At 37.2% G+C, this 15,647-nt stretch overlaps 1 protein-coding gene and 1 long non-coding RNA gene across 2 annotated transcripts in view; one reads left to right on the forward strand and one right to left on the reverse strand.

Moving 5' to 3' along the window:
• The window catches only part of LOC139859510 (uncharacterized), a 42,369-nt gene extending 34,815 nt beyond the window's left edge, over nt 1-7,554 (reverse strand). The window contains exons 1-7 of the mRNA XM_071848295.1: nt 7,496-7,554; nt 7,341-7,395; nt 7,168-7,238; nt 6,726-6,815; nt 6,570-6,629; nt 6,393-6,484; nt 6,253-6,300 (exon numbers count right to left, since the gene is read on the reverse strand). Coding sequence (XP_071704396.1) covers nt 6,253-6,300; nt 6,393-6,484; nt 6,570-6,629; nt 6,726-6,815; nt 7,168-7,238; nt 7,341-7,395; nt 7,496-7,516 — 437 coding nt within the window. The 5' untranslated portion in view covers nt 7,517-7,554. The remainder of the gene's footprint in view (nt 1-6,252; nt 6,301-6,392; nt 6,485-6,569; nt 6,630-6,725; nt 6,816-7,167; nt 7,239-7,340; nt 7,396-7,495) is intronic.
• Nucleotides 7,555-11,413: 3,859 nt separating this feature from the next.
• Nucleotides 11,414-12,702, forward strand: LOC139859515 (uncharacterized). The gene is made up of 3 exons (XR_011763145.1): nt 11,414-11,621; nt 12,023-12,125; nt 12,227-12,702. It is a non-coding gene; the product is annotated as an uncharacterized lncRNA (long non-coding RNA).
• The last annotated feature ends 2,945 nt before the right edge of the window (nt 12,703-15,647 follow it).

Consider the following 15,647-nt stretch of genomic DNA (forward strand, 5'->3'; position numbering starts at 1 on the left):
TCTACACACGAAGAATGTTCATGTTTCAGATCATTTCACGATAATACCAAGGTGTATTCTTAAGTTTAGGCAATCAAGGAGATATCTCAAAAATCTCTGAAGTTATAGGTTAGGCCATCATATGCGATTATTATTCCGTTTCCCAAGTAACTTTAATAATAATTAGAATACGGCATAAGGGGTTTCTAGCGACAGTGGTCAACTTCTTGACGCATGTATTCAGGATACTGGTTCTGTGAGATCTAGCCGAGCTAATTGTTTCAAAGTGTTAAGTCAAGGTAGAGGCTCATGGTCGACAGGGATATTCCGAAAATTACTGTGAGAACCTTCCTTCACAATTAGATCCAAAGTATGCACTCGTGGTAACGGACAGCGTCGGGATTTTCGTGCTCAATTGACTACCGTAAACATCGTGCGATCTGAAATGAGGACTGACTCTATGATCTAAGCAAACATAGTAATATGTCAAAGTAATTAATATAACGTGATCATCAAAATGTCTGGGGTGACAGTCAGTAATTCTAGTCGTGTGCTAATACCAAGAGCTGAAGATAAAACTTATAGGTACTTAAATCTTATGAAATGAACGTTCATAAACTACAACTTAATGACAGTTCTGATCCCTGAATTATCAAAGTTATCTATCTCACAAAATATGTTCCTTAATGTTTGCTAGTTTCATATGTAGATTTGTTTCATTTATGTTTAATTGTTCTTCAGCTATGTTTCATTCAGAAAAATACAAAAAGATTTTCGTTTGTTTTGTTTGTTAGCGTAGTAAGACTGATAAGAGTCGTTTTTAATGATGTCTCTTTGTCGAAATGGAACTTAATTATGATTGGAATTCTAATTGGACTAAATGTGATGAATTTTAATGTGAAAGATCAGTCCCAGGGGGAGTTTTGAGCAAACGGTTTGGGAAAGTGAAGTTTAAAGAAAAAGTTGATTTTTTGAATTTTGAAGCGACAGTCGAGCGAATGAAGGGTTCACTCGCACGAGTGAGACTTCAGTCGAACGACTGAGAGTGAAAATATGGGATCAGTGACTGCTGTACACTCGTACGAATGAGGTTCTCACTCGAACGAGTGAGATGTCACTCGGACGAGTGTGACAAAAATGTGAAGCGACTGGCGTACAGTCGTACGACTGTGTCTGTCTGGTATATAAGGAGATGAACGACAGTCGATTCAAAATACTTGTGAAAATTGGCGAATTTTATCTGGGATTTCGAATTTGAGAAAAGAGCTTTTGCTTTCGTTTTTATTACTCATCTTTGTCTTGTGATTTCAGCGCTCATATTCAGGTACTTTAACTCGTACAGATTCGCAAGTTATGGATGATTTTGTGTTTGAAAACCCAAGTTTAAATTAAGACTTTTTGGACCGTTGAATCATCAAATTGGTTTGTGCTTTACGTTAAGCGGCCTATAAAGGCTATTCGCTGTGAATTACAGGTTCTAAAACATCGTATTTGACCAAATCTTCCATCGGACCCAAACAGATCTGATGAACTTCAGTCGGACGAGTGACGTTCGTCACTCGCACGAGTGTGAACTTCACTCGAGCGAATGAATTGTCACCCGGACGGGTGAATCTACACTCGGACGACTGTACTTGCTATTGACCAGGCCAAGATTCTTGTTTCACCCGTACGACCGAAGTCTTCACTCGAACGAGTGAAGTGACACTCGAACGAGTGTACCTGACACTCGCACGAGTGTAGATGTTTCAGTTTGACTTTTAGGGTTATTTCGTAACGTTTGGCCTGGTTGCGTAGTTCGTCCTGATGTTATGTTTTGTGATTGGTCATGCTCTAAGTCTCTAGTTTCTGTGAATTGTTTGGTTCTGCAGATATGTCTGCTACTACTGAACCTACTGCCTCACGATCGTCTGAGGAGACTCAGGAAGAAATTCCTATTGTTCCGTTGTCAAGGGACTTGCCAGGTTTAAAGGCAAGCAAAGAGCAAAACGTCTGTGCGTACTTAAACGAGACCAGTGACGAATCCAAGGCCTATGGGTTCGTCGACATTATTCTTTTTCTGAAGCGTTCGAGAATCTTCAACGCTATTAATGTTGAGCGTACTCCATACTACTCACACCAGAGGAAGTTCTGGGAAACTGCTGAGTTAGTGACTGAGGATAACAAGCCAGTGATTTTAGGGCTTGTCGATGGGAAGGTTGTGCGTATTTCTACGCAAATCATTAGGGATGTTATAGGTTTTCCCGATTCTGATGAAATGCCGACAATGCTAAATGTGAAGAAGGTCAGGAAGTGTTTGAAACGATGTGGGTATGCGGATGACATCGTTGTTGGTGCTGTGAAAAGGACGCGGTTCTGTCCTCAGTATCGTTATTTGACTTACGTGATTCTTCGTTGTTTGAGCCCTCTGAAGGGAGGTTACGATGGTTTATCTGCGGTTTTGTGCTCGATGTTTGTTGCGTTAGCGTTAAATCATCCGTACAACTTTTCGAAGACTATTTTCGATAACCTTGTCAGCAATCTCAAGGCTGACACAAGGTCACAGTACCTGATGTACCCTCGATTCCTCCAGATCATAATAGATAGTCAGGTTCCTGACCTGCGTAAAATCAAGGAGGATGTTATTGAGTTGATTCACCTGAACGCGGTTGGTTTAACGCGTTATCAACAAAAGAAGAAGGGGACGGCTGATGTTCCGTTTAAGAGGTTGATTGGTCACTTAGCCAATCCAAATTACGTTTGTCCAGAGGGTGATGCTTGTCGTCACTCAGACAGTGAATCAGATGTAGAGGAAGAGATTGAAGTTGTTGGTGAGCAAGAGGTTGATCAACCGCCTCAAGCTCAGCCAGAAAATCGTCCTGTCGACGGTGGTCAAGGTGAGGAGTTGCCGGCCGAAACGGCCGAGGCGTTGAAGCGAAAGATGGAGGAAACTCCACAAGTGTCAACTAAAGCTGTGAGGGTTAAACGTATGAGGTTAATGAAGAAAGTTCTGAAACCTGGCGAGTCTTCGTCAAACATCCAATCTCAATCCCAAACCCAAACAAATCCTACAACAGAAACACCTCCTGTCACTCAAACTCCAACAGATCCAATTCCACAACCTCCACCCACTCAATCAACTCGAACCTTAACCCTAACCAACCCTGATGTAGCCTCGTTAAGTCAGCGATACGCTACGCTGTGTGAAAACTTTGAGCAGTTTCAAAAAGCTGCTGAAGATGAGAAGAAGAAACGTGAAGAAGAGTTCAAGTGGTTAAGGGCAGCCTATGAGGCCCAACAGAAGTTGATTGAGGCTCAAAGGAAAGAGATAGATGAGCTGAGAGCGACGTCGGATAGTCACGCTTTAGCCCTACCTCGGGCTGAATCTTTGGCTCAGACGGCTATTAAACGACTCGAAGAACTAGAACAGAATCTGGAGGTGGTTGAGACTATTGAAGAGAGAGGTGGACCTAGCCAGTTTGGGGATTTTAACGAACAGCTCGACTTGGAAGTGGCAAAAGGGTATGACACCGACCACCCTTTACATCCGACTCCGTTACAGGTTATAACTGTCGCGGAGTTCATAGCAATGCAAGATAAACTAAATCATTCTTCTGTTTTTGATGATTTAGAGGAGGGGGAGATTCCTCACGACCTCTCTAGGGAGGACATCGATCGGCTGGTGCGTCTAGAGCAAGAAGCGAATTTATATGCTGACGCAAATGCAGCCTCGTCGTCGTCAAAGGTCCACTTTGATGATGATTCTTTTGAATCGGTTGGAGACAGTGATGATGATTTTGTTGATGAACCTGCTCCTGTTGGTGAAACCGATAATTCTTTTGATGATGTTGTTATAGAGGATGAACCGGTGGAGGATTACCCACGGTATGAGGGAGTTGATGATGATCTCCCTACTTTTGCTGATTTTGAGAAAATGAATGAGGAGATTTTGAACAGAAAGTGTGAAGAGAAAGAACGAACAGAGGTGTTACCGGAAGGGTTTTTGCCGGTAAGGTTTTTGAAAGAAAAGGTAGAGGTTTTGGAAGCGCAATGGAAAATTGCTTTGCGCTGCAGAAATTATTGTGAAAAGCCGAAACTCGAGCCCAATTGGTTGAAGTATGTGACCAAGAAGGACGAGCACATGGGCAAAGGGAAAGTCCTAGCTTGGGCCTGGATTAAAGAGTTGAATTGTTATGCGATCAAGAAAGAAGGTGGAGTGGATTACATGAAAAACCCTTGGGATTTTAAGACTCTGCCTTACTATGAATTCATGCAAGTTGCCAGGCTACGGATGTTATATCAGGAGATCAGTGGACTCTCCGATATCTTGGCAAAGTGGATAAAAACATCTTTCAAATCAAAGAACTTCGAGGGTTTTCGACCTCAGTTTCCAAAGATTTTTTATCGCACAAACAAGAAAAAGGGCCTAAGACGTAAGATTGTGAAATATGATGCGGTGCGCTACATGAGACAAGTACCAGTGAAAAAGATGCCGCAAAACTTTAGCCCACGTTTTCGTTGGTGGTATTATGACGATCGCTCAGAGGAAGCCGTCATTGTGTTGGAAAAGACGAAGGGGGATGACAATGATACGATCCGTGTTCTCGATCCGGTCTGGCTCAGGAATTGTTCCAAAGCTGACATTCATACTTTGCATTTCAGTCGGATGATGTATCGACCCCAGAATCGTGTCCAAGCAGGACAGTTTAGCAAAGTCGCCAAGGTTTGCTATCTGCGAGGCATGAATGCCGATCCTATACAGGGTTGAAGACAAGACAGATACTTTATATAGAACTAGGTCTTAGGGGGAGTTTGTTGGTGCATATTCGTGAATCCCTAGTTCTTATTCGTTGTTGCTTAACTCTGTCTTGTAATGTGTTCTTAATGATTAATCGTTACTTTGCGTTCTTATTAATTACATAATCTTATTATTGCTGAAGTCTCAGTCGGACGACTGTAGATTCAGTCGAACGACTGACTAGCTCAGTCGGACGACTGTAAGACTACAGTCGGCCGACTGTCGACATCTGGTATTATATATACGGGAACTCTGGAACAGATTAGGGTTACGCATTCTCACTACCCTCTCCGATTCCCTTCGTCCCCATTCGTCTCCGACCACTTTTACCACCGAAATAACACCATCAGGCCACGTCTTAACCTAGGATTCGACCTAGATTCGACTTAGACGCTTATCGCTTGACCCGTTATTCGATTAAGCTTGATTTCGTGTTTCCGCCACGAGATCCGGACATAGACCGACCTCTAGATCCGTAGAAAGTCATCTACACAATATGAATTGATACTTGTATCTTTTGACATGGATAATGAAGCTAGTTGTTCTTTGGTGTTTGTTATTATTGCTAGATATTTAGATTTGCCTAGTGTTTTAGCTGTTGTCCTCGTTAAATTTGGTTTGTAGGCAATTTCTTTGAAATGTAGTCTGGAAGATTTAAGAAAGTGAACCATACGACTAGTAACTTGTGTCTATAGCTACTCGTTTCGTAACCTGTCAAATGTTGTATGTACGGATACGATGATCCATCCCGAATGAAATTGATTCACTAAGATAGAAATAACGTAGAAAATAACAAATATAATAGAATACATACCTTCTTTTACTTGATAAACACACTAGTTAGTTACAAAGTTTCAATTAGAAGTAGGATTACATTAAATAGTTACATGACAATTAGACATTAAATGACATTCCTGAATCTATAAGTGTTCATAAATTAAAGCACTTGAGACCTAAGGTTGGGGTAACCCATTTAATTCAGGTTGTTGATTAGGAAGATATTTTGAGATGATTAGGCGCTTCAGTCTTACCAACCCAACAAATAACCCGTGACAAGGAACGTGTGAGGCTGGTACCAACAAGTAGCAGTATTTATATAAAAGATTTGAATTTACTCGGTTTCATCATACAAAATAAGAGATACTATAATTTCGCTATACCAGGCAATTGAGATTCAAATTCTAAAATTTGGTTGGGTCTGTTGGGTCAAGCTAAATATTTTGTTTCGCGTTTTAACGTTTCAATGTGAAAACTGAAAAATATGAATAAAAAAATCTGACCCGTTTGACGCATGATCCGTTTCGACCCAAACCCATTCGGATCTCGACAAAACCCGAACCAACCCATTTAGACTAGAACCATTTGACCCATCTAAATAATCTGAGCCATTTGACCCATGGCCATTTCAAACCAAACCCATTTAGGTCTCGACCCAACCCGACCCGTTTGTCAGGTATGAATTTTGCTCACTTTAGTGTATATATAAATAATCTTACCACAATGGGGAGAATGGAGAAGACATGCTAAGGAAAGTATAAGGCGAACTGTCAAGAAATAAAAAAACACAAGAAATTTAATGGCTATACATTAATTCCTGTATGCATAAATAAAAAGACATAAAAGGCAGATTTTTTACCCTAATGTAGTGCCTGAAAGAAAGATCCAGTAGAAAATAGTGAAAGTCCATGTCAAAAGCATAAAGTATGCTATCCGGAACCAAGGGAATCTCTTCAAATCGAAAACATTGGTAAGTCGAAGTGAGAAATAGAAAAAATTTCAAAGCTAGTTAATTGGTAGGAGTATATTATCATACCAAGTTATTTAGTGCAGTCTCGACGAGCATGAGCAATAGATTCACTGAGTGAATGCATATCTACATTATAGGTCATCAACACAAGAAAGAAAAAAACGTAAACAAATTATATGTTTGAAATTTAATAACAAAAAATATTAGTAAACATATACTAACCGAATCCATATTAGATGTGTTACGGACAAGCGGGAGAATCTTGGCAGCCCAGAAAATACTAAGTGCCAACACCATCGCACCTGCCTGCATCTTTTTTTTTTTTTTTTTTTTGAACGGCAAGCTTGCATCAGCGTATCATTTATTTCAACGACACTCATCATTTGCACACACACACGTTCGGGCAGGAAACCCGAACCATATTACAGGGATCCGAACCTTAAACCATCCCGAGAGACAGGCGGGTCGGATCTGGGTCCTGAATAGGTCGGTAAAACCTTCCCACGGGGCAACCCGGCTTATGGTAAGTAAGCCTACCACGGGTATTTTTAAAGAGTGGGACTCGCACCTGCCTGCATCTGAAAAATAAAAATGGTTGTTGCCATTTTTTTTTTTTTTTTTTTTTGTGGTTAAGGAAGACGGACAAATCTTATTAGAAATTTACCTGGAATATGATCTGCAGGTAGCGAGTCCAGAAGTCAGCAACTTTTGTTCGCTCCCGTGGGCCAATAAAATCTATAGAATTGTTAAATATAAGCTACTTCAAAGCATGATCTTCATTAAGACGTGGATAATAAAAAAATAAAAAATAAAAAATTTGAGAAATCACTCTCTCACCAGAATCTTCATGGAAATGCTTATAGCATCCATATGATGACAGCAAAAATCCAATCTGTAAGTTAGATAGTATCTTGATAAGTATAAGAAAAAAAGACTATCGTTACAGACAGATAAACGGTGATGAAGAATTTAATGATGTTGAAGAATCATACCCAAAAGTAGAGGATATTCATTGTAAAAACCCAGCTGCAATCAGCAAAAGAACAAACATTAAAACTAAAAATATCATATGGTAAATTAAAAATGAATTCCATAAAATTGCTTATGAGCGTAGTCGTTGACTCCTGGGTCAAAATCCAAAATTCTTCAGTTGGAAAAATGGGCGGGTTTATGGGCATGGATTCGGGTCAAAGCGTGTTTGAGTCTAACGGACAAGTTATAAAAAATAAGCCTGAAAGTTCGAATTCTTCCAAAATTGTAAAATGAAATATTCACCAATATCATTATCTGTGTAATTGTAATCATCATCATCTCCTCTAATCAAAAGAATTATGTTGATGGTTAACTACACCAAATTGTAACATATCTTTTCATTTTGTAAAAATGAAAGCAGTTAATATGTTTAAATTATGGGTTTAGTACTTAGAAGAATCGTGTCACATTATGATGAAATTGACCTTGATGTTGAGCTACATCCAAGTACAGATAAGTTTACAAACGTGGTAGAACCCCTGTTTATCCGAAACTCAAATGTTTGGAGTCAAAGAGTGAAGGATTTGTCTTTACCCAAAAAAAAGTTAAAGAGTGAAGGTTTTGTATTCAATCTAATGGAGAACTCAACTAAGAAACATAAAACGGATCGATGTGATTTACGAGGTTAAAAGACACGGGGACAGAAATGACCCCCATCGGCAGCATTAAGAACTCATGGTTGAGCCCTAGGCCATCAAAAAGCTTGTCTCTTCGTACTTGAATGAGGTCATCTTAGGTTGTTATATTTAAGGGTGTTGTTGAACAAGCAAATGATGTGAATTGCATTCCATTCTTTTGCATGTATATGTCATTTGTCGTTAAAGTACATACGATACGATAAGGTGTGAAAAAAGCATCTGCGATAAGGGTGTCGATAAGGTGTGAAAAAAGAACTTACATTGTATAGTAGTAGAATGGTATTCCTCCATTATCCTCGACATGGTAGATGAGGAGAACAAACAAGAGAAGAAAACTAACGATTCTGAAGACCAGTAACACCGCCGGATGAATGCATTTGAGTGAAGGTTTCCAACTATCATCTTCATACAAAACATCTTCATCTTCATCGTCTTGTACTTCAAATCTAATGATTAAGTACACAGCAGCAGCGCTAGTAAAAAAAATTGTAAATGTACACACAAATGCTCTCCAATCGAACCAGTGAGTCCACATTATTATTAGATGCTAGATAATATATATTATTAGATGATAGATAATATTAGATGATAGATAATATATATATATATGGCCTCATCTGATAATCATTTAGCGACATTATTCTTGTGTAACACGAGTGTTTGTCTTTTGACGATTTCTGTATTGTGATATAAACATAATTTAACTCAATCTTTTAAGATATTATAACAAATTCAGTAACCAAGTAACCAAGACGTATGTTATTATTAGGACCATGCACTTATTCAATTTCAAATATTAATGGCTACCGACCGTGTGAGTTGTGACACATAATCACTACATCAAAGTAGCTAATTCTTCACGTTAATTTCTTTTACGCATATACCGAGTGTGAGATATTTTTAAAATTTGCTCACTTCCAAAGATGTAACGATTTATTATCGTATATTTAAATATCTAGTAATAAACAGTGTAAAAATAATTACACAACCGTGAGGTTTATATTAATAATAAATTATTAAATTATATCTATTATTCTACGAGTATGTTTTGAACATATATCATCTTGTTAAATGCTAAATTCACATATTTACTCACATGAGTAGAGTAATATCAAATAAGCTCATTTTAAACATACATACCCATCAAATATACCCAATTAATTAATTTTTAGCATTTATAAGTTCCAATAGTTTAATTATTATAAAAATAAACATTTATAAAAAGAAAGAGAAAGAGCCAACGATCATACCACTATTACGTACTTTGTATATTTTTCTTTTTTGAAGAACTAAATTTTTTTATTGATTAATACAGATATCCAGGAAAGCACCAGAAGGGAATACCAGAATCTGACCAAGAAAGAGGATATAAAGCAAGACTAATACCCCAAATAGCCAAAAGAACAACACAAAAATAGTCATTCTATATGTCTTGACTTCACCAACTGTAGACCTCACCATCAATAACACCTCATTTTTTTTATTGTTTAAAACTCTTTTACAATTGTTTCTGCGCACACCAATACGTACTTTTTTTTATTGTAAATATTGTAAACCATATATATATATATATATATATATATATATATATATATATATATATATATATATATATATATATATATTTTTTTTTTTTTTTTTTTTTTTTTTTTTTTGCAGTAAAGTAGCATCCAACAACAGCGACAAAAAAAAAATAGGGTATACATACATGATTAATATTGATCGTGATTAATATTGATCAGGACGAAAGAATCAGGACATTCGTGATTAATATTGATCGAGCAACCATGGGCTAACAAGAAGAAAAATAACTAGAGTGGTTAATTATTTGTCGCTGGAAAAAAATTAGGGTATATATATATATACACGTGATTAATATTAGAAAATTAAGGAGTCTAAGTTGGGTATATTTGATGGGTTCGTATGTGTAAGATGGGCTTATTTGATATTACAGTACTCATGTGGGTAAATATGTGAATTTAACACTTAATAAGGACATATATATTTATATAGTCATATAAAGTTTTAAAATGATCATATCATTATTAAGCTAATTACCCCTTAATTTTCATAATGATGATATCATAATTATATATTAATTTAATTAAAAAAATAATAGGAAATTTTTTATAAAAGGAAATACTAATCTCTCATAAATTATAATTTTAATTTTCAAAAAAAATTTAAAAGGCATTTATTATTACTAATTATTATTATTATTATTAAAAATAAAAATACTCAACTTTAAGCGAACATTATTACTATTATTATTTAATTTTAATATAATAATTATAATTATAATTATTAAATTATTAATATTCAAATATTAATTCTTTTTACGAAATTTATTACGTTACATATGTATGCGAAAATACATGTCTCTATGGGGTGTGCATGGTACGGGAAGAACCGAAGACCGTACCGGATCGAACCGACCTTTTTCGGTCGGTCCTTAGTCCATAATTTTACAGATTTTCGATCTTCGGTCCGGACCGAACCGGACCAAAACCGAAAATGACACTAAAAATACCCGAACCGTACCGTACCGAACTGAACCGATAATATTTGGTCCGGTCCTCTGTCCATGTTTTTGCTTCAATTTGGAATTCGGGACGGAACCGAACCGAACAATTTTGGTCCGGAACCGTACCACGCATACCCATATCTCTATATATATCTGTAAAAATAACGGCAAGATTCTTAGTCAAATGAGTCATTAAAATAAATGACTTCACCATTTACATTTACTTGATGTCTAAAACATGTCAATAAATTGTTTCGTTTAAACAAACCCGCGATTTCACGGGTCATATATATATATATATATATATATATATATATATATATATATATATATATATATATATATATATATATATATATATATATATATATATATATATATATATATATATATATATATATATATATATATATATATGTTAAAAACTCTATTATTTATTAATTATCCTGTTTTATAAATTATAAATTATAATTTGTAATCCATCCGTCCCAAATCTATTGTCCATTATTTTATTTTGAGATGTCCCAAATTAATTGTCCAGATTCTTTTTCCACTGAGAGGTTATTCTGAAGAGAGAAGATATATTATTGCTGGAATAAGAAGTCAGTGGAATTTTCTAAAACTGATCGTTTTTGTGTGAATACAATATATTTGGGACTGAAAGGAGTAGTTTTTTTCATGAATTCATTAGAGCTTTCAATTAGGTCATACATTCTCCCAATTCAATTAACACCCCTTGTTGGAAATTAATATATTTTCCCCCAATTTTACTACGGCTATCAATTAGGTCATATTTTCCCTCATATGTTCTTAAATGTTAAATCTGATCATGTCCTCGATCATATATGGTGGGTTTCTTCATATATGTCGAGGACTACAACGAGAATAGGGTTGTTCTTCTAACTGGGGGCACAGGTGGAGTTGGTATGATTTTGTTACTTCTTTATATTAGTGTAATTAATTAAATTGTCTATTACACCGTAGTGTATTCTAGTTTTGAAGTCACTTCGTTTTCATGTTACAAGTGGTATTTATGGTTTTTAATAAGTGCTAATTTGGTTCAATATTTGGGTTTAAAATTGGACAAGTCAAATTTGAAAATTTGATGGTTTTATGCTATAGATCGTGGGTTAAATTTTTAAAAGCTGGTGCCTTTTTTTATAAATACAATTAGAAATTGGATATGCTATTAGAAGATATAGAAGTGATGCTAAATTGTTATTGGATTTAACAGTCTTCTCATTTGTGTGCATAACTTTCCTTTAGGTCATATATTGGCATATTGCTATGTCTTTCGTTCATGCATATGAGTTTTCTACATGTAGTCACTGACTGAGTTAGCAAAAGCATGTTCTTGGCATGAGTAGGCTGGGTGGAGCTGGTGCAGTGGCACAACTTGTATCTGATGTCCCCTTGCAGTCTGTTGAGGTAACCCATTCATTTGTACCATAGCAGCATTTGAAACGACCCACCCATATTTTTGTAACGGGTTGGAATTGACACATACTAATTAAGTAAATGATGTTCAGGGGGATGCAAGTGAAAACGGATATTATCGGCCTGCATGGTAGAACTGGTCAAACGATGATACAGAACGTGAAGTAGCTAAGCTTATGGTAGAGGATGTTGGAGCTCCCATGCAATTTCTTCAGTCAAAAGCACTCTGCATTATACCCATTTCACTCGCTTCACTTATCTACCCGCCCGATCAACCCGACCCAAATTCTCTGGTCAAACCCGAACCTTCTGCACCCTCTTAGACCCCTAGTCCATTGCAATTTCTTAAGTCACTTATCTTCAAACCCTTGTGTTGTTCAATATGTCGTCTATATCTATTTTTATAACTAGTAGTACTTTTTACTGTTTTCAGTCATTTGTGGCATTGTTATCGTAGTCATATATATGCCACAAGTTTTGCTCCCCGACCCAAAAGTCCACTCCATCCCATCTGGCATGACACATCAGATATGATGATGATGATGATGATGGCATTTTGTAAAGTGATAGGGGACCTTGATCATGATGGGAAAATAGTCACAACGGACAATCTACAAAGCGGAAACAAACCCGTTTGACCAATACTTTTCCGACCCGTATGAACCCGTGAGGAAACTAACAAACAAGCTATATCAAAACCAACCTAAATCAGTCCCAATTTAGTACCAAATCAGCTAATAACAATAATCGAGCACACACAATACACACGAGAATTTTTACGTGGAAAACCTCTCAAAATCGAGAGTAAAAACCACGGGACTCGTAAGCCACTTAAATTCCACTATCATCAACAAAGAGAACAATACAATAGGTCTTCTCTAGATCATATAGAGGTATACAACATCATCATACTCTTGAACTACAACAATCAACAAGTATATGAACAACCTAAAAAGACAAAAGAGGAATTATCTCACCCAAAAATCTGCTCTCTGTTCCAGCAGCAAGAACACGACCTACAGACCTTATTAGACGAATTCAACGGTTGAAAACCTTGGCACTGATGTCAGGAAGACAGTCCGAAATTGGAGAAGATTCAACGGTCGGATCTCCGGGGATCGTCTCTTTTCTGAGCTGCTGTACATAAAAACGGGAATTTGAGGTTTCTCTCTTTTTCTTGATTTCTTTTTGATCTCTCTCCCTCTTGATAGTCAAAGAACAGCTGCACACAACTGATTCAAATAATGCACCCAGATGTTGACCAGGTCAAACTTCATCTTGGGCCTAAATTTGTTGGGCTTGGGCTAGAGATAAGTTTCCTCATATTTGGAAACATATAATAAAACCCAACAAATCTCCCCCTTTCCAATTATGAGGAAGGAATCGCCATCCCGGCGATCGAGCAACATACCTTGAGCTTCTCACTTGCTAAAGCCTTTGTGAACATGTCGGAACCATTATCATCGGTGTGAACTTTATCAAGTTCAAACGAACCATCTTCAAGACGTTCTCTAATCCAATGATACCGCACATCTATATGTTTTGTCCGCTTATGATACATAGAATTTCTAGCCAAATGAATCGCACTCTCATTATCACAAAGAACCACATATCGTGATTGCTTAAACCCAAGGTCTTGTAGAAACCTTTTCATCCACAATAGTTCTTTGCACGCTTCTGTTGCTGCCATATATTCAGCCTCGGTCGTAGACAATGCAACACACTTTTGTAACCTTGATTGCCATGAAACTGCTCCCCCTGCGAAAGTCATCAAATATCCAGAAGTGGATTTCATGTTATCTTTGTTTCCTGCCATATCTGAGTCTGTATAACCAACAAGCACCGGCTTTCCATTTCCGAATGTGATACCTAACTTTGAAGTACCTCGTAAGTATCTCATAATCCATTTAACCGCTTCCCAATGCTTCTTACCCGGATTTGACATAAACCGACTAACAACACCTACCGCATGAGCTATATCTGGCCTAGTACACACCATAGCATACATCAAGCTACCAACTGCTGACGCATATGGAACTATATCCATCTCCTCAACATCCTCCTTTGAAGTAGGACAATCTCTTTCTGTTAGCTTAAAGTTGTTTGTAAGAGGGGAACTAACCACTTTAGCATTCTTCATGTTGAATCTACTTAGCACCTTTTCAATGTATTGCTCTTGTGATATATGTAACGTCTTAGCACCTCTATCTCTAGAAATCCGAATGCCAAGAATCTGTTTTGCTGGCCCCAAGTCTTTCATAGCAAAAGACTTGCTCAATTCTCGCTTCAACTGCGCAATTCTTTTAATATTTTTACCAACAATTAACATATCATCAACGTATAACAACAATATGATGAAATCATCATCACCAAACCTCTGAAAGAAAACACAATGATCTGAAGTTGTCTTTCGGTAGCCTTGCTTTCCTATAACCGACTCAAACTTCTTATACCACTGTCTCGGTGCTTGCTTCAACCCATATAAACTTTTCTGAAGTCTACAAACATAATTTTCTTTACCCTTAACCCGAAAACCTTCAGGTTGCATCATGTAGATTTCCTTATCCAAATCACCGTGAAGAAAAGCAGTCTTGACATCCATCTGTTCAACCTTAAGATCAAGACTAGCAGCTAATCCAAGAACCACTCGAATAGATCCCATCTTCACAACCGGTGAGAAAATCTCATCAAAATCAATACCCTTTTTCTGGCTGAATCCTTTAACGACTAACCTAGCTTTGTACCTTGGTTGTGAAGTAAGCTCATCTGTCTTCACTTTGAATACCCATTTGTTTCTCAAAGCTCTCTTGCCTTTAGGTAACTTCACCAGCTCATAAGTATTGTTCTCATGCAAGGAATTCATCTCATCTTGCATAGCTTCACCCCACTCTTTCTTATGCTCATCTTTCATTGCTTCTGAATAACATTCTGGCTCTCCCCCATCAGTAACTAATACATACTCATCAGCAGAATATCTAACAGAAGGATGACGGTCTCGGGTAGACCGCCTAAGTGGGACAAATGGGGGCACATCTGGTACTGGAATCTCTACCTGCTCCGGAGCATAATCATCATCAGTACCATGTTCATCATTATGAACATCATCTCCAACATGTTGTGGAGTAACTGGATCCAAATCAACAAGATCAGCACTAGGTTGAGGAACTGAATCTGTCTTATCAACATCTTTTAACATCTGATCTTCTGTAAATACAACATCTCGGCTTCGTACGAGTTTCTTCTGAACTGGATCATATAACCTGTACCCAAAATCATCTTCACCATAGCCAAGGAATACACATGGCTTAGTCTTCATATCAAGCTTTGACCTCTCATCTTTGGGAACATGAACAAAAGCTTTACATCCAAAAACTCGTAAATGACGGTAAGAAACATCTTTGCCGCTCCAAACCCTGTTAGGAACATCAAAATGCAAAGGAACACAAGGGGTTAGATTAATAATATGAACTGCTGTATTTAAAGCCTCACCCCAAAAGGAATCGGACAACCCTG

The sequence above is a fragment of the Rutidosis leptorrhynchoides genome, chromosome 1 (genome assembly GCF_046630445.1).
Source record: "Rutidosis leptorrhynchoides isolate AG116_Rl617_1_P2 chromosome 1, CSIRO_AGI_Rlap_v1, whole genome shotgun sequence".
In the NCBI taxonomy this organism is placed as follows: domain Eukaryota; kingdom Viridiplantae; phylum Streptophyta; class Magnoliopsida; order Asterales; family Asteraceae; genus Rutidosis; species Rutidosis leptorrhynchoides.